This window comes from Rissa tridactyla, chromosome 3 (assembly GCF_028500815.1).
Source record: "Rissa tridactyla isolate bRisTri1 chromosome 3, bRisTri1.patW.cur.20221130, whole genome shotgun sequence".
NCBI lineage: Eukaryota > Metazoa > Chordata > Aves > Charadriiformes > Laridae > Rissa > Rissa tridactyla.
This window is the reverse complement of record NC_071468.1, coordinates 9443160-9466774: the sequence shown is the minus strand read 5'-3', so window position 1 is coordinate 9466774 and position 23615 is coordinate 9443160. Positions and strand designations below refer to the sequence as shown.

The 23615-nt window shown below is 40.5% G+C and overlaps 1 protein-coding gene across 1 annotated transcript in view; it reads left to right on the top strand.

Annotated features, from left to right (window-relative positions):
• The window catches only part of CFAP61 (cilia and flagella associated protein 61), a 118538-nt gene that overhangs the window by 38337 nt on the left and 56586 nt on the right, over positions 1–23615 (top strand). The window contains exon 16 of the mRNA XM_054195833.1: positions 14710–14837. Coding sequence (XP_054051808.1) covers positions 14710–14837 — 128 coding nt within the window. The remainder of the gene's footprint in view (positions 1–14709; positions 14838–23615) is intronic.

The window sequence follows — 23615 nt, the reverse complement described above, 5'->3', positions numbered from 1 at the left end:
TTCAGATCTTGGATGTTTTGTTAGCTCTGGTAGTAGCCAGGCATAAGGCATTTGCCCTCTCTCTACTCTAATGTTTCAGAAAGGAAGGCTGATCCCTGTCAATAATCTTGCTCTCCCCTGCAAAATCCTGCAGCTAAGTTGCAAATAAAATGAGATGTATTTTATAAAATTAATATAATCAAATTTTATTAGGCACAAAATTATTATACTTCTGCCTTTTTGTAGTGATCAGAAGGCCTGCTCAGACACTGTAAACAGAGAGATACAAGCCGTGTTGCAAAGAGCAAAATATCCCACCAAGAACTTAAATGTGACAACTCTGCAAAAGGGAAAGTCCGAGAATTGTCACCTTTAAGAATACTGTGAGACAAGGCGAAACAGATTTTGAGGTAAAGGGGAAAGGGAAAAACAATGGCATAAGGAAAGTGAAGAAGAGAGGGAGAAAAGTGAAAGGCAGAGGAAGAGGCTGGAGTAGGAATTAGTGGGAAGTTGTCAGGCGCAAGCACCTGGATAGCAGTAAGGGGAAAATGTCGGCTGTCATCTTTGTTACAGTGGTTTTAAACAAGATAGGGGCAGGATCTTAAAAACTTTGGGCAGCAGGAATTCCAAGTGGTTGAGACTGCTCCTCATTTCTTTAACGCACTTCTCTATTCTAGTTCACCAAGCTTGTTTTAGCTGAGGGGCTTGCCTTCTCATGTCAGAAAGCACTTCTTTCTGACATTAACCCATGCCTGCTTTGTTCCTGGAAGCTGGAGGACAGGTTATCCCTCTAAGTCTTGTTTTAGATAGCTCCGCAATGATGGCAGGGTTTTTTTCACGTAAACTACAATACAAAGATTGTAAATGCAAGTCAATTTCAGAAGTGTAAAATTTTCGTTTGACTGCCTGTCCTAATTAATTGCTTGAGTATCTGTCGCTTATGATGAAGATAATTGTAATGAAACTCTTGCTTTGATACCCACAAGATGCCCCTTGATATCTAGCCATCAACATCTGCGTCTCATCTACTGCTTTTTCAGCTTTCTGCCTTCCTCTTGTTCCAGCCTTTTTTGAGCAATCTCTCTTCTTTTCTTGCTGCAAAATTTATTTTTCACCAGTAACAGCTTGGGGCTTAGCAGCTCAGCCATTCAGTGTCTAAGCATAGCTCTTGATTTGTGCATATATATCTCTGCAGGCCATTAGTGGCTTAGTATCTTAGAGAGAGTGCACAGTGGGAGCCCTGGGGCTCAGTCAGTTTATGTGTCTGTAATACGTTCCAGCCTGCTTGTGAGCATGAAGGGATTCACTCATAAATATTGACCGAGTACAGATAACTCAACTAGGACCCACAAGGACTCTTTCCCGTTTCCTTCCTCCAAAGCCAGAAGTGAAAGCAACAATCTAAATCAGAAGAGCGTTGCCCTCAGCTAATTCCCATGCGTTGGCAGTCCAGATGTATCTCGGCTGTGCTGGAGAGGTGGTTTTCCTGCAGGTCTGGACCGCTTGTTACAGACAGATGAGCACTAGAAATGTTAAGTCTGTGGTAACTTGTTCTCGTTGTCCCTCTGTCAAATCTCTCTATTCTACTGCAGTGTCTGGAAAAATCAAAAAGGGGAGAACCCCATGTGCCACCCTGCCATGGGTTCCTCACCTGCTCACTCCTGTTTCTAGCATGAGCTGTATTTTGTGGTGTCCCTTTTCTTGTAGTTTCTCTGGGAGAGCTAGATGTAAGGCAGAGAGATTTACTCTTAAAATCCAGAAATTTATCATATAAAAACATAACTTAGTATTACCTCAAGTTTTTTCACTCTTTCTCATAAACCACAATTCTGTGCTGCTTCATCTCTGCATCAGAAGACCTGTCACTTCCCAAGCAGTGGCTGCCCGTTTCCTAAAGGGCTGCAAATTGTTATGAACATAGTAATATATTCCTATAACAGTCACTAATGACAGAGTGTGTTTTTATCCCACTCCTTGAGATGGCAAATACATTTTGCTGCTGATTTTCTTTGTCTGTTCCGACAAAACTGAATCTGCCATTGCTCTACTGAAGAGATTTGGATAAATCAGGTGAGGATTGACTGAGACGACACGGAGGGGGAGGCATTAAACTCCCTTGCCTCCCTTTGCAGCCCTCTGGAATGGCACAGATGCTAACGATCTTATTTGCATCTAGTCCTGGAAGTACCCAGACTTCAGGATGCCTGTTCAGCCTGTGCCTCTGCAGCAAACATATCGGAGGTTCCACATATTAGCTCAAAATTGCGTGAGGCCATACATCTGCCATGCTCTAGGGTTTCATGACACAGACCTGAAAAAGCTCCTGTCTGCTCATTAGATCAAACGCTTTCTACAGCTGTTCCAAATCAAAAGGAGATCTCTGATTTTTGTATTCTGAATCAGTAACCAGTATTGAAGCGCCAATTGGCAGAAGATCCAAAGATTCAAAATCTTAATTCCCACAGTGTTAAAACAGATTAGATTATTATTGTGTTTTGCACATCTGTCAGTCATTTCAGTCATGTTATGTTAAAAAACAGTTGTTACAACAGAATACTAAATATCTTATAAAGTGCTGCTGGCCTTTATGGTGCATGTAATTATTGGTGGAGTAGAAAACTATAGATAATTAAATAATTTTTAATGATATCTTCATAAATAAACAATTTATAAACTTGTTTGCTTTCTCACCATCTGGGAGCATTCTGTTATCCATCTGCTTCATGTAATTATCAATAAAAGGGAAGAATAGGTGATATAATTAACAAGAATAACTGATCCACAGTGAAGAACAAAAATGTCACACATCTATTGAATTATTTTCTTGTTGCTGCCCTTTCATTATTATTCATGCTATTGGATTTATTATATTATTTTTTTTTATTTCATGGTTGTATTCAAGCTGTCGGGTTTTATTGCGCAGTTCGGAATTGTTTTTTCAGCTACAGCTCATGAAAAGAAGACAGAACAATTATTAAATCATTGTAGAAGCCCATACAGTGTTACATTAATTTATTTAAAAACAAAACGAAAGCCAACATTTTCTCAGTTAATTTTGTACTTCTCAAGTGATGCTACGGATGCATTACAGGAAATAAGTTTAAATCGGGACAAGAAGTAGCGAGTGAAGGAGGGTCAGGCAAAAAGCTGAAGTCACATGCTCAGCTTTGCATTCTCTGAGTTAGTCAACTTTAAACTTGTTCAGGAGTTGAGTACTGCTGGGATGCCAGGATAGGTGTCCGGGAAATGACTCGAGGGAAGAATGTCCGTACAGCAGTGAGTTCTGTACTCCTTGAGTGGCTGTGATTTCATTTCTGTGTGATTAAACAGTGTGCTTTCTCAGCAGTCCTTTATTTAAAAGAAAAAAACCAAAAACAAACACCTCCAATCAAAAATAACTTTCATGTTACATCCTTTAATCTGCTATTAGAGATTATAAATATTCCTCAAGAAACTTAGTTGAAAGTTGGTTTCCCTGACTGAAAAGCACACAGAGGACCTTATCAGGATAAATAACTGTTTTGAGTCTGAAGAAAAGAGCTCGTGTGCATGGAACTCAGTAATGCAGCGCTTGAAAATGTGCCATCTTTTGTTCTGAGCAATGGCATCAGCTGTGGGAGGTGATATCCTGCTCCTTCATAGTTGCATTGCTTTACAGGATGTGTGAATTGAACTGTTGTCACTGGAATGGTAAAGTCTGCTTAACTCGTAGGTTAATAAGTTGTTCTTATTAATAGCACTAGCCTTTTTTTCTTCAAAAGAGGATTTTTCCTTTACTGTTTTGCGCAAAACTTTCAACATCCTCTTTTCCCCTCAAAGCAGTCACAGAGCTTTTGCTGTCACATTATCAGCAGTGCGTACTGTTTTGCAGACGTGTAGCCTGTGGACTCCGTGACTCTCTGGGCCACCTAGAAGGAGTTTGCAAAAACGAGAAGCTAAGCAAAGCAGGCCTGTTATCCATATTCTTACATTGTCTGTGTATAGTTCTGCACTACCACGTGAAACTATTTGGGGTCAGAACATAAGAAAAGGCCGAAATCTTGCCCTCCTCTTTGTAGTCTGGGAAAACCAGAAGCTTAACCACAGAAGACATGTAAATGTTGATGTGAGACTCAAGAAAAAATTGGAATACAAGACACTGCTAAGTTAGTAATAGTTTTCAGTGCCAGGATGCATGTATTTTTGTGTGTTTACTTGATTCCATACCGATGCTTATGGCAAGTGCTATGAATAAATGGCCTGAAAGCAGTTTAAAATAACTTTCAAAAAAGTAAAATGAGAGACAATACATAAGATTTATGAAATATTTTTAAACAATATATCATTTTTTTAGGGTAATCTTATGACACGTTCTATCGAGGTGTATGTTCATATATATTCTTTGTATTGCAGAAGATACTCAAATGGGTTGTGAGTGTTAAGTACTGTCCTGGAGTATTCTCTTTTAAATGAGCTTTTTTTTATGTCCATTGTAATGTTACAGGACTTTAAAAATAGAATAAAACATGTCCCATATATTTGCCATGGTTTATTAAAAAAAAATAAATACAAAAAATTAGCTATAGGATAAAACTGAAAACAAATCTAAAATATTTCCAAGTTTGACATAAACTTTCCCTTTTGGGGAACTCATTTAAAAAGGAAAATAAAACAGATACATATGAGTGTTTGTATAGGAAACTCTTCTCTAGATGTTAGTGTCTCCTCCAACAAACTTTTGAGGCATTTCACTCTCTGTAGCTTCTACTTTCTTACATTTAGGCTGGCTTGTTAGAAGTTGCCCTAACTTTGTACTTATATGTTAGCGTCTCTGTGTAGTTGGGACATACCTGACTATACCTTCCTCAGTACTTCTTACTGGAAAAAAATTGAACAGATTCTTGAATGTTTTGGATCAGCAGTCCAGATTGAGCATAATCCATTACCTTGACCTGTAAAGAAAGAGGAATAGAAAGGACTCAGAATTGATAGACTGACAGTCAACACCACACCTTGCTGTCAAGATGGAGGAAAGCAGAGGAAAAGGAAGGGATGTTTGCAACGCATGGCTGCAAGTCCCAGACAACCTAGAGCGCGCAGATAGAAAAACTTAGCTCAATTGTATTTAACAGACAATAAAAACAAGGACTTAAAATGAGCAGTTTTTAAAACATGGGGGGAAAGGCTGTGTACGACAGAACAATCTGTTCTGAACAAGCAAAAGCTCTTTGCTTTCTAACTGAACAGTTGAAAGAAATTGAGGGAGCAAGGCATTTTCCGCCTTACGCATCCAAAGAGAAATGTCAAGAAGTTGGACAGGTACAGGCACAAGTACTATAAAGCAACAAAGCCTTTGCTTTGGAGTGCATGCCCACCTGAAGTGCAAATGTGTGTAAGAGCACATCTCAGTGCAGCTCATGGAGCTGCAGTTACTGGGGAGTATCCATTCCCCTTCCTGGGCTGTACGCGTAACCACAGAAATAGTTAGCCATGCTTCCGTAGATGCCCGCACTCCAACTGCACTCTGTAATAAAAGTTGAAAGTGCACTCAGTTGCTAAGAGTGGTTAAGAAAAGCTGTTGGTGCTATTTTACTTCATAACTCTCTGCCTTATAGCAAAGTGTGTTCTGACTTTGTAGAAAATCTGTAGTAATAGGAGGTTTCACTTTGGCTCAGTTTCAGATTTGTATGAATTCAGTTGAGATGCTGGAATGTGCTTAAAGTGGCTAAAATGCAAAAGGGTTTTGATGGATTTTTTTTTTTTTTCTCAATCGTTAAGCCTCTACTAAGATAACAGAGAATAAATATAGCAAAAACAGCCTAAGTAGGATGAGCAAGAGAATTCCCTGCTTTTTAAATGTCGAGATTCACCTATGAAAGTTAAACCAGAAGCATTCCTACCTGTTATAGTTTGTATATGAACACAGTGGCATTACAAACAAAGGCTTGCTGTGTGTAGTTTTCATTTAACCGAGAAAGTAGTATTAATTTTTAAAGAAGTAACTGTTGCTTAAGATGCTATTGTGTTCAAGTAATGAATTTTTAATGCTTTTGTAGTACGTGCATGGATTAAAATCCATTATTTATTGTACCTTCACTTGGTTGGTAAAGGTGATGATTTTATAGCGCCAGTAGTCATGCAAACACAGTCATTCTGAACCTGATGGCTGATAATAAATTTCCTTACTGTAAATGTCAGTGGGTTTTGTGTGTTGCTGCCATTACATCTTGTTTGGAAGGCTGAATATTACACAATTATAGGAGGCACCAGATGGCATCATTAACAGGAATGCTCTGAATGTTTACCACTTATGTGCATGTGTGAAATTAAAAGTAAGATGACCTATCTTTATTTTGAAAGCATGGTGTCAGTACTATACAGGTGTTAATGACATTTACAGCAAACCAAAATAGTAATTTCTGCTTAAAAACAGGTCAGACTTGTTTTAAAGCTTTTTCAAAGCATTTTGTAGATTGACTTTGGAAGTAGCATAATTCCAGATTGTAAGGAGGGTGTAGATATTTTTCCACAGAAAGATAATGTTCATTATTACAAAATGGAGAATCCCAGCTGCTGTCACTAAAATATGACTCTATAGTAAGCTGCAAATCAATCTTCCCTTGTATCCTAGTGCTGTTACTTACCTTGTTTTCATTATTTGCAGTGTGAAATATGATGTTGCTTTTTACATTTTTATTTTTTAAAGCTTTTAATTTCATACATTTCTTCTATTTTTTCAAAGAATTAGGTACATTTAGGAAATGCTACCTCTGTTGCCACGAGTCTGTATGCAGAGTAGGTACAGTGAACAGAGATGCTTCTGTCTTCTCCCTTTCCAGAGTATACACCATCCTGTTTTCATACAGGTATTGTGGTAGTTGTGGTGCATTGTGGTGGTGTCGTCTCTCAAGAGGAGTCCTCAGAGGGCAACCTTCCTGAGCCCGCCAGCATTGAGAGATTTTTTCCAGTTAAGTCTCATCAGGGATGTTCAGGTTTTTCCATAGTGCCTTTTGGAGCTGCACTGGAGAGGTGAAGCAGGACTTGCTTAAAATCAAAGCTTAAGGAAGTCCCTTCGTTCATTGTGGAAGAAAATAATTTAATGTCTGGAAATGCTAGCGGTATCTTCAGTTACATATAATTTTGCTATTTATAGGTAATTCCTAATTTTATTTGTTTATTCTACATGAAGGTGGTATAACCAATGTCTACTCTGATGGCACAAGAACTATGTAAAATAAACGTGAGAAGTTAGGGAGACATTGTTTAAGTTAATGATGGTCTTTCGCTGGCTGCTCGGACCCTGGCCCTAATGCAGGGAAGTATTTTCCATATCCATGTACATTCAGAGACAATTAGAATAAATAAGTATTTTTCTATTAATTTTTAATGACATTTGTTCAGGCTGTTGGAACTGTCCGTGAGCTTTGATTTAAATTATGTCATTAGGAGTCTTCTTACTTACTTAGTTGGAATGTCTTAATAACACGTTAATAATCATGCCACTAAAAGCAGGATTTCAAGAATTCTCTGTCAGCCCTGATACTTGGGAGGCATTTGTACGCTGTTTTGACCCTCCAGGCTCCAGCCTTCTCTGTGCAGGAGCGCAGAGCACCATGACTCTGATTTTGGCACAGAGTAGTGATGGGGACCAAGCTGCAGGCACCCGCGTGCTGGAGCCAGACCTGGGACCTTCTTTCTCTGCCTTCTGGAAAGTGCATGGTAAAGGATACGCTCAGACATTGAGGATTGCATGACTAACAATGAAAGCTAGGTTGGCTATTCGAATAACCTTGTTCATAAGTCTTGGAAATTTGTTCAAATAACCTGATTAAAGATGAGAGTTACTAAAATTAATTGTATGAATTTAAATTACGTGTTTAGTACAAACCATTAATTTTAGTAGTTTTCAACTTCTAAATTGCTTGGCATGTTTTTTTCATGTTATTCAATTAGCTTTTTATGGCAGTCCTAGTAGGCTGAAGCATCTGTCTTCTTTAAAGGTACGGGTTACAATCCTTTTCCAGGGTTTTGCCGTTTCAAGAGTGCGATGAGGCAGGAGCTCCTGGCTGCCCAGTTTCCAGGGCAGTTGCCACCTGTTGAATTGTTGGTACAATCACCAGCAAATCCAAAGGATGTTTGGTTTTGCCTGGAGAAGCCGAAACGCTAAATTGTAGAAATACAGAAACTGAAGCTATCCTTCCTTGCCAAGACGGCTAGAAGACTGTTAACCTGTCACGGATGAATGGAATTCTCTGGGAGAAGGCATGTCATTGAGAGGAGCTGGCACTATTTATTCTGCTGGTATGTGGAGAAGCAGAGCTGCGTAGTTAGAGCAGACCAGCTCTTACCCCCATCAGGAAGCATAGAGGGGCTGCAGGGAAAAAGCAAGTGGAAGTTTGCATCCTTGAACCGCCCAGCCCCTGTGCTGCAGAGCCTTGTTGCTGGATAACCACCAGTGTCATGGAGTGCAGCACAAAAATGTGCGCTAGGATGCTGCTGATCCTCATTGCAACTGCCAGAACCAGTGAGAGCACCAGGGAGGTACCCCAGCGGAACGGTTTCCATGACAGCTTTCCCAAAGCACCTCTGCCTCTCTAGAGCAGACCCGACTCCATGTGGACGGGTACAAAGCAGTGCAGGGGGAGAGGGCTCAGTGCCATCCCTGTCCTGCTCGGCAGCGTTGGGTCTGCAGCCACCTGCTTGCAGCAGCCTGGCATTGCGTGCCTGTGTGCCTCGTGCTCCCCGGGAGCGCTTTGGTGCGGGATGGTGCCACCTGAGCAGCCCTTCTCAGTGGCACCTCGGTGGTGGTGGGGACCCAGGCGGTGCCAGGGCATGGCGTCCACCGGGGGAATGCATCAGGCAGGGCTCCGTGGACATGCGCGTGGTCACCAGCTTGGAGGGGTTCAGTCCAGCGTTTCAATGCACAGGGGAAGGGAAATGCTATCAATTAAAAGTAGTGATGCTGGATTTGTGTGCAAGCTAGAGGCGTTGGTCATTCTTGTAGTCAGATGACTGAGTGATCATTGGTGGTAGCGTTTGCAATGAGACTTCAGGATCAGCTGACATCGCTGGTAAGCAGTGTGGATATTGTTTTGTCCACTCCACCTCTACAGATTGGCTCAGTGTCCATTCCAGTTTCTATTTCCAGAGGCTAGTGCAAGCTGCTAGCTTTTTTTCTTGTTTGTTTGTTTCTGTGCACACTGTGCATAGTCAAAGCGTTTTCATAGGAGTCCTTTACCCAGTCGCTGGCTGTGCGTGTTTCTCTGTTGTATAGACTTTGAGCTAATGGAGGTCAGTCCTCCTAGCTTCCTTCAGAACTTCCTTCCTTCAGCTAGGACTTCTGAAGAACAGGACAGTGAGACAATCTTTTGGCATTGCATCGATAGAGATTGTGTGATTATTGCAAGCTCCAGTTTAGCTCTTGTGCCTTTGGGCACAGTCACATCGTCTCTGGGAGTAAATCAGTCTAGCTTCTTGACGTCAAGTGTAATAGATCTATGATGGTTTATGTAAATTTGACATACAGAATTGAGAGCCATCCAGCCCAGCCTCTCTTGTATTTCCTTCTATATTTATGCTGGGAGTCCAGCTAGATAGTATCTGGAAGGTGTTTCATGCTGAAAGTCCTAGATGTTGCTACATTTTTGTATATTTTACTTAATCTTTATTAAAAAAAATAATTCTATTTACTACCTGCTATCCCCTCCCTTCAAGAATACCATGTGGGATAGAAATCAGTCATCAGTTTCCACCTAAACATGACGAGGAACTTCTTTCCTTTGAGGGTGGCAGAGCACTGGCACAGGCTGCCCAGAGGTGGTGGAGTCTCCGTCTCTGGAGACATCGAAAACCCACCTGGACGCGTTCCTGTGCCACCTGCTCTGGGTGACCCTGCTCTGGCAGGGGGTTGGACTAGATGATCTCCAGAAGCCCCTTCCAACCCTATGATTCTATGAATTTATAGACTGTTTTCCAGAAGCTGAAGATCAGCATTTACCCATATGATGATTTGTATAGTACTGCTGCCTCCATTCATAAAGGCCTTTGGGGTCTGTGGATGAAAAATATTATATAAAGACTAGGTATTATCTGTGCAAAATGGTTTTTATGGAACCACAGTTACTAAAGAAGTGTTCTTTGACAAAGATGACAACATTCAGGCTGCGGTCTTCATCATAATTGTATTTCTTTTTCCTTTTCCCTCTGTTTTTGGTGTTTGTGTAAATCTGTGAATGCTTGGAAACAGCGTTTGAAAGCATGTTTACAGACATTCCTAATGAGACTTTTTGGAACGTAGCTGGTATTTAAAAACAAAATAATAATGCAGGCTCAAAAAGCATGCGTTTTCCAGTAATTTTTGTTCATATCTCCTTGGTAAACATTGATTTTTCCTTTTTTCTTGTGATTCAAATGGAGCTTGAAATTAAAATAGCTCTGTTTGTTCACCTTCTTGTTTGCCTGCCACTATCGCTGACCTCAGCACTAATCTAGGAACAGGTTTGTTAATAGTTTTTACTCCTTCTGACAGTAATAGAGTTCAAATTATGTAGATCCTGTACAGCAGTAATGATCACACAGGTTTCTCAGTAACAAATGCTAAATTAAAACAAAAGCACGCAGACAGGCGCAGAATCCCCCACGACAGGGCTGGGAAGGTCCCTCCGGCTGGTTCCCTGTTACTTCCTGTAGTAACGAGGGATCTGTGAAGATGCTGAGAACGTGACAAATGAGGCAGTCCCATGTTTATCTTGCAGTACCCTGAGCAGTCCTCCTGAATTCAGGGGCACTTTAACATACTTAAAATTCAGTAAACACTTAAGTGTGTTTAGCTGGGTAAGGCCCAAGTCCTCAGCGTGTAATAAAATCAAGTCTAAATTCTGCTACATTATGGAGTCTTTGCATGAAGAGTTCCAGTGATGAGTGTAACAGCTCTTTGGCACACTGATAATGTTTTACTAGGGTATATTTACCAATACCCAATTCGGAACATCGCACTGTTCCTTTTTGTCAAAGTTGAAATCCTCTGCCCAACTTGGTTTTTCATTTTTGGGTGTTCCATTTCTATTTTTTCTGTTTAAATCAAGGTGACATTTACTATAGAACCAGACCTATTGTAGAACAATTACAATAAGTATTTTTAGAAACTCTACAAATAGCCCGGGGTCCAATGTTTGAAAACAGAACTAAAAGAAGCTGAAAAATATTCTCCATCTGAGTTTGTACCACCAATGTATGTTGCTGAGTAAACGTCCAATGAATGCATTCCCAGGCGATGTGCAACCTGAGTGCCTACCCAGATGGGAGATCCATGCATGCTCAGTGAATGTTTGATGCGTCACCTGATTTGAAAGTGCAAAGGGAAAAATGCGTACAAATACGTTTGCTAAAACCAAATAACTATTTCATGTATCTTCTTCCATTGTTTACTGAGGGTGGAAGGATGTGTGAATTTTTAATGCTATAAATTAATCCTACTCTGGCACGTACTGTGCTCTGAGATCGTAAGTGAAAGACAGGATCTACACGCAGGGGTTGTGTTTTCGGTGGAGTATTCTGAGAAATGCGTGAGCATTTTTAATGGAGGTAAAGTTTGAAGGCCTTTAAGTGGATGGCACCGGCTGTCCACGCGAAAAAATATCCCCCGTGGTTTACTCAAGAAAGGCCACCTTTGTCAGCAGTTGGAATTGAAGGCGTAGATGGCCCTCTGCCCTCCCAGGTGGAAGCAACGTGACAGGTGGTGCAATGGCAGAGGCTGTCAGATACCAGAGTGGAAAGGAGGGAAAGTAATCGTTTTGATAATGAAAGAAAAGACTTTTTTTGTGAGCTGTGTATGCCTTTTCTACCACTGGCAGTTATTGCTTTTTGCCTTACATTAGTTAATGATTGCTGTTTTATTTAATAAATTGGATACAAAATAAACAAGTTAGAGTTTGCTATTGACCTATCAATTATGATGTCTGATTACTCCTCTGGGGAACATATGTAGTCATTTGTCCTGACATTTTGTTAAAATAAGGTGGTATTATGGGACCAATCCACCTAATTCCTTACTCCCTGGGGCCATTTAGTGTACTTAGCTGTTCGAAAGGTGATTTCTGAAGCATGACAGCTGTTGGTATCGGGGCCATTGTCTGGCGAACAAAAACGGTTATATTCTACTCATGTGCTGCCTTTGTATCATTGATACAGAAGCCATTTCATAAATTAGATACAACTCTTCCCTAGGAAATTATATTACTGCTTTGTATTTCATTGTTGGAGTACATTTTAAAAAAACACAGCACTGCAGTCGAGGGAGATGTTTGAACTTGGCATTGCTGTAAGGTCTGTTGGGTTTATCCTATTTGCTGCTGACATTCCTGTCTAGTTATTTTGGTTGATTAGGTACATTACAAGTAGTTTCTCTTCGTGTTCTTTTTACCGTTTCATTAATTTTGTTAAAAGCCACGTTTCAGCAAAAACGTCACTAATAATTTTTCCTCCGGAAGGCATTGCTCTTCTAGAAAGCTGCAACTCTCTGTGCGCTGCAAAAGAAAGCCTGTCAGAGTTCTCATCTGCAGAGTTCACAAACCCAAGGAATGTGAATACCAAGGTTAGGGCTTTAAGCACAGTATCCTCAACGCGTATTTGTGGTACCATGAGGTCTCCGCAAGTGTCAGCAATTGAAGAAGCGTGTCAAATGTTGTAGTCGGGGCGTACCCATTTAGTATGTTATAAAAAACATAGTCCCAGTTTTATTTTAAGCAGTAGGGCATGCCTTTAATAATTGGCATCGGTTGTTCTCATTTCTTAAAGTCTCTTCCAGTATTGTACATTTTCAATGAAATATAAAAGGTTTTTTCAGTTTCTGAAATGTGGAAGTGTTCTATTTTAATTTATGATCGAAACCCTTTTTACTGGCAAATCCTGATATAAGAAGTGTCTAACCATGTTAAAAAGCTCTGGCTTTGGATTAGGTTGTTAGGCTTGTTCATAGAGACTCGTAGATGACACATAAAGCAACAATTTGGGCGGCATTACTGTCGTTCTGTGGCTCGGCCCTGGCTAGTCAAGCCATTCCTTAGTGCAGAGCTGCCTCCAAGCCTGCAGGCACGTGCTAGGTCTCGCACATATGACTTTGTTAAGCAGCTACCATGGGCTAGGATACTTTTTAAGGCATCTTCTGGAATTTTCTTCGTGAAGTCCAGTCCCTGAGATGAATGTGGCTCACCACTGGATGTCATCCTTGCACTGTGATGAACTGCAACCAGAAGAACATTTGTCTGGCAGTAAAAAATCATGTTGCCTGACCAAAGATGACATTGAATTTTGCCACATTTTAAATTACTTGCTATACAATGATGACAGTTTGCAAGCAATTGGGCCATAATCCTTCCTTAAGGTATAGGACAGCACTCTACTGTGTTATACAGACAATCCTTCACCTTCTGTAGAGAGGCTATGCTGAAATCTCAGCAGTGGGTCTCCACCATTGCAAAGACATGGTGTAAAAGATCTCTTGGGGACCTCAGTGTGCCATGTACTTCTTGAGAAGGCCAATGTCATTACCGTAGCTTTAAAATAAAATACTTATGCTTCATATATTGAGTTACTCTGGCAACTAATATATAGAGAATATATTTCTATTGTAATTTCATAGGAGGAATTTTATTAACCCTCTGTCTCCTATTCATAATAGATGAAAACCTGTTAGAAGTCTTAGATTGCTTCCTGCCTAAGTGACACAGCAGAAATATATAGAAGCCATTTTCTATTTGTCTCTTCAGTGCATTTATGAATCTGCAGTTATGTATTCTGTGAAATGTGAAGGTGTACAACCCAAAGCAATAAGAAAAATGCAGAGCGTGTTGTACTGCAAGATGGAAAGTAGTTCCCTGTCTTTCATCAGAAATTTGAAAACTAAATATAGTTCAGGGCAGGAAAAAAAAAAGTCAAATGCAATATTATCTTTTGACCCATTCTTGCGTATTTGTTTTGAGAATCTCTGTTAGCTAGTGAGACCTAGAGACACAAATTAAAAAAAAAATACATGGACTTTATTGTCTTAACCCATGTGCACGTTAAGAAGAATGGAAACTGAGAAGCTAGTAATTAAAAACTTTATAGCAAGATTTTTGGTCACAGTCTTGGTCTCAGGACATTGAGATACTAGTTTACTCCTTTGATGGCCTGGCTTTCAGGGTAGCTACTCTGGATTTAAGGGGAAAAAAAAGGGTTAATTCTATCATTTTGGAAGAGAGTTTTCAATTAAACACACAAAGACACTGAAGATACAAGTTCCTAATTAATTTACAAGTAAAACCATTTCCATAAGTAAAACAGCAAGAGTAAAAACTGCTCTAGAAGGTGTAAAAATGGCCTTAAAGTTATGTAAATATATGTCCCCCAGGTGTTAGCTAAATTGTAGTTAATTATAGAAGAGGCAGCGTTTTCTCCTCTCTTACAAGGACTCCATAGCATCTTTTCCAGGAGAAGCCAGACCATTAAGCTGTGCGAATTTTCTGTGACCTATTAAACATGCACATATTTCAGCATTTTAGTACCATTTATCTACTGTGTTATCTTGTGCTGTGCACAGAAAAATCATAGTATTAGTCACATCAGTGAGTTTTGTATGACTGCATAATAAGTTTTGTATGAATGCAAGGCAATGCATTACTGGTGGTTTAATGATTCTTAGCAGACTTTCGCTGTTTGTTTTTGGTTTTTTTTTTAATGCATTTCTATGTTATTTTATATGTTTTTGAACAGTTGAGTTATTCTTTGAACCACATAAATCGAAAGCTGGTACTGGCATCTAAAGTGTCTATCAACACTAGAATTGTGGTGGTTGGTGCATCCGATGTTGGAATCTCTTTTCTGGAAACACTCATTTTTTGGTAAGTTTTTAATTTGATTTTCTTTACAGAGAAGAAAATGTTACCTTTTGTTTGAAGGGGCTTGCTTCCTCCATTTAGAAGCGTGCTTTGAGGCTGTGTCCAAGTACTAGGTGATAAGGGTCTGCGATGGGTGCTTGCCTCCTGGCTGACTCTGGAACTCAGAAGTGCTGACAAAGCTGCTTGTAGATACTCAAGGTGAAGGCACACTGAAAATGAGAATTCCGCATACTTAAAATCTCTTTGACTGTTGTTCTTATACAAAAATCCGATAAGTGGAGGTTAAGCCCATAGCCCTTCATGTGTGCTCCAAAGCAGTATTGATCTTTAAAGCTAGTTGTGCCCAGTGGGAACACAAATCACCGTTTGAATCCCTCCCTTCTCTTACCTTGTTGTGATGCCGTGTTTTCCGAGCTGTGCAGAAATGTACAACCTAAGCTTGTTGAGTTGTAATCTCTCTGTGATTCTTTTGATTCTGGTAACACCTTTTGATGCCTTTGATTGTGATGAGGCTTTTGATGTTTGAGGTTGTTCAGGAACCAAAAAAATGTCATTTCTGGCCCTTCTGCCATTTTTGCTGTAGACCCTAGAGAGGGTGTGGGAAAGGTCTAGCGGAAGACACTGCTCTCTGAAAGCCTCAGCCTGCTTGGTGCCCCACCAAGAACACAGGCCATAAGCATACATCAAAGAATTTTTCAGCAGTAAAACTGCAAATCAGATTGTTCTGGTTACCCTGAGTTATCCAAACTGGAGTAAATAAACTGTATAAACTGGTTGAAAAGGGGAATAAACGTGTGCGACTGTTTTTATACCTTCCACTGTCTAAGCCAGCGTAAACTTGTGGACAAAGCTGTTTTACGGACTTTCCAAAGTTAGGACAGGAGTGCTGTCTCTCTGATATCTCGCTGCTTGCACCTTCTATGCGCGTCAGTGGCCCCTCCATACCAATTTTAGGGGGTCGTCAGGAAGTCAGACTGTGTATGTGACAATGCAGTTGCTTTTATGCAATTGTTGTTTTCCTCAGTGATTAAACACACGTACTAGAAATGTCTTGAACGACTTGCAGAAATTAGTATAAAATTCAACTTCTGGATGTGATTGTTAAAATTTCATTGCAAAAACTAAAGGGAGGTTGGCATTTGTATGGTTGGCAGAGAATTGAAAATTTTGCCTGGTTTTTTTTTTTTTTTTTTTTTTTTTTCACTTAAGCCAAGACTTTGTATTTCTGCAACAACCATTACTAACACCACAAATTAAAATAGCAATATGGCAAGAGAAGAAAATGTTGAAGTGGTTTATGGATGTTGTTATGTTGCTGGAGCAGTGAAGAAAAAATACCTACTTCTTGCTCCTTTTTCCTAGATCCTGACTTCCTGTACAGCACACCCTCTTGGGGTAAAATAATTTTCCTCTCATCCTCCTGTTCTCAGCACCTTTTATTTCCGTTCCACTCAAAATTCAGTTAAAAATATACTTTAGAGCTATGAGCCTCTTTCTTGTTATTCATCCTGTGCTGTTTATTGCTATGCTTTCAGTATAAAATACTGTGACGGAAAAACAAAGCATATTTACGCTCCGACCAAGTCCATGAGCCAGAAGCTAAGTCTTTTTGTAGCGAACAGGACATACGGATAGTATTGTGTTTGCGAGGCAATCCTTTATAGGGTATCCTTCTCTGAGATACCGCAGCCAAGACTTTTCAGCCAGAAGTTTTGTTTAACCGTATTCTGGCAAAGAGTTCTTGCAGAAGGTGTCCTTCCTGTGCATAGGAAAGAGGGCTTGTCTTCAGCGCTGCACAAACAGAGTGCTCCCGCTTAAGAGAAATCGAGTATTACCCTCAGAATGCAAAAAGCAAGCAGTCAGCACTTAGTGCAAAATGTCACAGAATTGATATTAATATAGGTATAAATTTTAGAAAGACTATATTTTTTTTTTTATTTTATTTTCACATCAGCAGCAGATAAAATCTCCTGATCAATGTGAAGGCCTTTTAATAAAATTTAGTTTAATTTACTCATAATTTTCTAACATTCTTTGCAAAGGTTACGTGCACTAAAAATAGCTAGATTGAATCAATTTGTAAGCCCCTAATCCTTAAAAAGAGGAAGTAGTTTTCTCCTCATTATTCTTCATACTTAATTATTTTACATTATCGGTCACCATGGAAACCACACAAATGTAATTCACTTACCTACAGAACAATTATTAGAACTCGATTTTACAAGTGTTTTCAACTTGTTTGAGAAGTATGTTTTTCATTGAACGGAGAAATAATCATGAGAAGTCCCTCTCCTCAGCGGAGGGCTGCAGCCGGCTGCCTCGCGCTCCCGCTGTGCCGGGGCAGCGGCACCGCAGCTCCCGGCATGGCACGGCATGGCTGCCGTGGCAGAGCTCTCCAGGGGAACGTCAGGCTTGTCGCTTGTCCAGCACTGCCGCGGAGCAGCCGTGGGCATCGCCACTTATCCACCCGAACCCAAAACAAGCCGCGTAATCCGTGCTGCAGAGGGGTACGGTGTGCTGTGAGCTGTTATCTTGCAACACGCTGCTTCAGTCTTCCGCTGTGGCTCGTTGCCTTGTGGTAAAGGAGTTTCTGGAAAAGCAGATGGTTACGGAGGTCAGAGCACTGGTGCACCCAAATCGGTGCCCATTATTTCAAAGTGCAGTGCAGAAATGCTGGAAATGAGTATACGGAATGACCTGCCAGTAGGGGAGGCTTCTTCCTAACACTCGGGGTAGTCTGAGCCCTGGAGGATTGCATCCGTTGTGCTTAATCTAACGCTAGGTCAGTGAAGGTGATCTCATTATTCATATTTCACCATTCAAATACGTATCTCCTGCTGATTTTTTTATTTTTTTTCTCGGCGTGTAACCACAGGCAGACATGTGTTTTCAGCTATAGTACTACTTTTCTTTAGGGCGCATATGAATTTTTTATTCAAGAAACAGGCGAACGACGGAGGCGGTGCTGCTGGCAGTAATGCAGACAGGGCCTGGCCTCCCTTCTCCTGCGCGGCCGGCTGTCAGAGGGTACAGGTGCAAAAGCGGCTCCGGAGGCTGCGCTTCGGCTGCTGCCGTCCCACACGCGAGGAGCTGCAGCGAGCTGGGCAGGCGAGCTGAGATGCTGTAGAAGGGGGGGGGGACGGGAAGTGAGTTGCATCATAAATTGCTGCAGTAATTAACTTCCCTGCAGGAGCATGGCAAGCAGGGAAGGAATTGTGATTCCCACAATTCCTGCATGAGGCTCCTCCTGGGCAGTGCAATTATATGCTTTCCCTTGCACAAAGCCAGGACTTAGGTCACTCTCTAGCAGTAAGAAAGGCGTATATAAATTGCAGCAGCGTCAAAGCATTTGTTAAAGCGGTGTAAACTCTGAGCGATGTCCAGTCCTAAAGGAGAAGTCGCAACGGAACAAATACCCGCCTTGTGAAAAAGCAGCTCAGCCCAGCAACACGGAGTCTCGGCCTCTATTGTTCACTGCCCTCCGAACTGTTCGTGCTGACTGATGCTCCTGCCTCCCCTTTGTTGTGGGATGTGGGGAGAAAGCCCTTTCTGCGTCAGAGTGAAGCAAGTCAAAGAAACTCCAGGGAGAGGTTAAGCTAAAATGCAAGTTTTATTTATTTTTAGTTTCACTTGAGTGACTTGTTCTTGAGGGGCGGGGGGGGTGGTGTTGTAGAAAAAAAGAAAAAAAAAAAAGGAAGAAAAAAATTTACAGCAAAAGAGTTTTATCATACATTCCTATAAATATGTACATGCCCCCACTTACACGTGCAGTACAATGAGCCACTAACGTAGACAAATTGTCACGAACGAAGACCCTAACAAGGAGTCTGATTTAAGGCTAAAGGAAGTTTTTAAAAAGTTACCCCTTTTTTTTTTTTGTCATCCCCACTGAGATCAAGTATGCATATACTAAATTTGTAAGTGAAAAAGCTTTTCTAAATATTCAGCTTGCAAGTATTCAATGAAAATTATGTCTGAAAATTATTTGCAAGTTTTCATTAGCACAGAATGTCAGTACCTATGAATATGAGAAAAGGAACGATGACTTCAGTTCAGAGTTCTGCAAATATCAATTATTGGAGGTGAAATTCAGCAGGAGAAATATCAACTGCAGTTAAATAATTTATTTAAAAACCTGCGAACAGCTAGAATTGGGCATACTGAGTAGCATAGTCCTCAGCTAAACCAGTATTCCCCTAAATGTCTATCCTGATGAATGTAAGCTATAGCCCAGCATTTTAATCTTTTCATATTCCCAAGTACCAAGATGCTTTAAAAAATAATCTCATTGCTGAAGACTAATTTACAAGGAGGGCAGGGGTTTTTTTTGTTTCTTCTTGTTTTCTTTGATAATTTAAGAACAATGATCATGGCAGCAGCATTAGGCCAGAAGAACATGCAATTAAAAAAAAAATAAAAATGAGCATTTCCAGTTTATTCTGGTGGCTGATTCGCAGAACAGCATGCTAACTAGTACGCCCTGACAGCAGGTGATTGAAGTTTGGCTGCAAGAATGCAAAAAGCTTGCTCACAGCAGTATCTTGTCGCTGGTTCCAGTGTAGTGAACCAATTAGCTTTTTATCCACCTCTTTGCATATAGCTGTGGAAAGCGTTATTGTCTTCTGATTACAGGGAAAACCCTTTTTAATCCATGATTTTGAAAACCTCCTTAATCCAACCTCTGGTGTAAACAACGACTTATTCTCTGAGGACGCTGGCAATATACATAATGTACTACACGAAATAGCAATAAATAAACAGTGGCTAAGATCACAAAGTTTTGTATGAAAATGTTGTGAAATATATTTCTCTTTCCATGTGGGTGCGTTAAAATAATTACTGCCTTTTAAAAGCAAATGGATTGAAGTATATTTTTGTCAAAACTCTGAACTTTTTTCTTAAAGTAGAATTAGAATCCAACGCAGTAAATCTGTGAGTTTTTGTCTGCAGGACGGTTTTTCCCCTTTGTGAGTTAAAGGTATCTAAGATTAGCTTAGAAATGGCAGGGTTTTTTAAAACACGGTTTCTGACAGAACAGCTACAACTGCTGTTATCTGGCAGCACAGTATTATACAATATCCTGCACATCTGTCCTGTTTGGCAATAGTTAGCATAATGCTTGCTGTTTAATTAGGCTTTTTATCTTTGCATTTGTCTGAGAACATCTGAAGCCTTCCATGTTGCCTGTCACTAATTAGTTGACTAATTAAATAGTTAGTGCTTACTTGCTGATCACAGAGCTAACATGTAATGAATGGTTTAGTGATCCTCATTGTTTTATACTATCTATCTTTGCCACATGAATTGATATACATGTGCTTCCTTTTGACTGCCTTTTTTTTTTTTCATACCAAGGCAAATCCAGAACAATGTTGTAGTCGACCATGTGTTCAGTGTCACCGGGCCTGCGTCCTTCAGACATTGTTGCCTTCCATCATTTCTGGTGAATAGAGCTCAAGTTGTGACAGAGATAAATAAGATAGGTCATATCTCGCCTTGTTGCGCAGTCAGGATCACAATGAACACTGTCAGTGACTGATACCAGACATCAACTAGGGGAGAGGACATGGGTCAAGATCAGCCTTCCTAACAGCCATTTGACATGCCTCTGCCAAAAAATTATACTCAATTAGCATTGATATGTGGTTCTTTTATAGTTATATTCGTGCTTTAGAGACAGTTCTCGATTAGATTATTTCAACTTTAAGTACTTGCCCTTTAAACGTATGTGAACACTTGTCTGAGCCCAGACTATTCTTTCACACTTCAAATTTGTAAGCATTTGTAGATTTTCTTTTGTTACTATTTATATATGAATACTCCTGACTTCTTGTTGCATGTTAAAACTGATCTTGGAAATGGTAGTTTTCTCATAAAAGGCCTGTTTCAAAATTGAAATAAGTCACAATTATTTTTATAGAATTATATTTTGTATTTATTGTACCTGTCCTGGTGACCAAGTATAACATTAGCATGGCTGTTTCAAAAACTCTGTGTAGAGCTTGGTAACCTGACTACCCGAAGCATCTGGTGGCTCTCTGATCAATGCAGTTCAAAGCAAATAAAGAAGCATTCCAAGTGCAAACACTGCGTTTAGGTTTTCCAGTTCTCTGCTAAAGCGATGGAGGAGATGTACTTTCTCTTCTGCTCATACTTATTTTTCTTTGATTGAAGTTTTTTCCCCAGAGCCGTTGTGGAGGTGTAACTACTGAGTTCTTCAAAGCAGCCTATAAAGTGCCTATGGGTTGGTTTTGAAGCACAGAAGACTGTGGAGAAGAAATTAGTTGGCTGGTTAAGTTGCGATCCTTCCCTCTAGTGATTAGTGTTGATTTGATTCCTGTTTGTGTGTGTATATAGGTACTTTAACAGGCAGAGGGAAGGCTGTGACAAATAAAATCACCACTGAAGGTACTTGCTTATTTTTTTTGAATGCTTGATGAGCTGAAATGTTAAGATTCCTTTTCTGGATTGCTGTGATTACCCTCCAAATCCCAGGAAGGAGGTGAGTCTGAGTACAGTTTACGTTGAAATGAGAGTTGGGAGTACATAAGATACAGTAATGAGACCGTGAATCTTTACTGCATGCTGTGTTATCTAGATTCCCCAAACTTCTAATGCGGATTGCTGAGGTTAGATGGAGCTCCACAGTGCTGCAGCTCAATTGCTTCCAGTACCCCCATTACCGCACCGCATTGTGAATTGTAACACATCATGTTGTGTGGTTTGTTTCCCTAGGAGTGTGGTGGTCAGCAGCATCTCTCCATTAATCAGGCATAATTTCGGTTTCACGTGAGCTACAGGGCATGGGCCATTTGGGAAGGAGCTGTTGGAGAAGCATCGTGTTGCCTTGGTGAAGAGATGGGCGATGCATGGGCTTTGCGGTGCTGCACCTCTCAGAGCTGTTTTACGTTAAGGGATGCAATATCAGCGAGGCAGCTGTGCTCATCAGGCTGCCAGGGCTGGAGGTGCTGTGGGGCCCAGATCCGCAGCTGCTACATGCAGATGTTTGAGATCAGGAATTTTGGCCCAGCTGACTCCTCCACCAGCCACGTCCCTGTCCCTCCTGGGCTGCCAGCTTTCTGTCAAGAGGACGGGGCACTGGGGCAGTGCCTCAGAACATGCAACTTTTATGAGTATCCTCTCTTTTTGCGTGCTCTAGCTGTCAGGAGGAGAATGTATGGTCGTTGGCCATAAGCTAGGACAAAAACATTGGTACAAATCTCAAAGCCCTTCAAATTCAAGGGAAATCTATCTTTTGACATCCGTGGGCTTTTCTAGGGTGCATACTTTTTCATTTCTGTGAAGGCAGCATTGCCAGATCCGTACCAAACAACATCACAGAGTCAAAATGTTAATCTCCTTTGCAATAACATGGAAAATTGGGGTCTGGCAAATAGGCAGCCATAAAAAAAAACCTTTAGTTTTAATGTGATTGGTCAATAATATTAAAAATGTCCTATTAACAAGCTGGAATTTGCAGTGTATGTTATTCACTGAAACATTCACACAGGAACAGCCAAAACAGCAAAATTTCAACTACACTCTAGTTTTACTGCCCAATTTATGGTATCTTTATTTGTGGAAAATGGTGTTGATGTCTCTCAACTGTGGTTTTAAATCTGCCAGGTGATTAGATTTAAACAGCTAGAGACGGTAACTACCAAGCCCATCATCGGCTATCCCTCATTTTCTGTCTAGAAAAATAATTGCCCTGTTTTTCATCCTGTTCATACTCCGAACAGGATGAAATGCTGAAACATTTATGGCATGGAAATTGAAATTTTAGTAAGGAAATGCTCTCACTAAAGTGGTGGTTGGATGGTACTTTGATTTGGTCAAGTTCAAAGCCAACTTACATTTGGGCTGGTAGTGCTAATCTTGTAACCTTTGTAGCTGAGCATGTTCCCACATGAGTATATGAATGTCTCTGATTCAGCTATGTATTTTCTGTGGGCCAAGGAAAGAGCTCTTTAGATTTTTCCTGTTCTGTCACATAACAATTCATACTGCAAGGATTTTGCCACGCTGATTTTAATAAGCTAGGTCCTGGAAATACCACAGATATTGAGTGAATGCTGTAGTTTTTGAAAGAGCCTCCTAAGAAATCTGCAGCTGGTTTGTCAGATGAGTCAAAATTTGGTTTGTACTTTGCTACAAAAATTCAGTTTATGCTTGCAGTGTTTCTCAACGCAGAACGCTAAGGCGGTTCACATTTGAGCCTGAAGTGATATTACACTAAAAGAGTAAATAGGCAAATATGTAAATAAGCAAGTACTTAAGACGTAGCTTTAAGTTGTGTTAGAAGTTTTCTCTTAAATGCTGTACTCCAGTGTTTGTGTGTTACGTGCGTTAATCGATACGCACGTTCAAAGCCTGGTATACACCTTGCAAGTACTGGCAAGATGCAGAGCCAAAGAGACTTCTGAGAAGAAAGCTTAATGAGAGGTGGTTACGGGAGGGAGAAGAGCTTAGTGGTAAAATTGCAAAGGTCAATATGGGCTGAGAAGCAAAACGTGGAAAAAAATCAGTCTAACAAAGGAAAAAAGGCTCAACTGAATTACAGTAAAATGCCACAATCACTAGAGAAGAATGGTGCAAAAAAGAATAGGGAAAGCTGAGTTGACATAGGTGAGGAAAGCAAAAGCAGTCGCTGGGAAACGAGAGGTGGTTACAAGGGATAAAAGCAGTGACAGAAGGGTGGGCGAGTTGTTTTAGAAAAATTAGTTATGATATGGGTAGGAGTTTGGAAGAAGAAAGTGGCAAAAGACATGTTTGGTAATG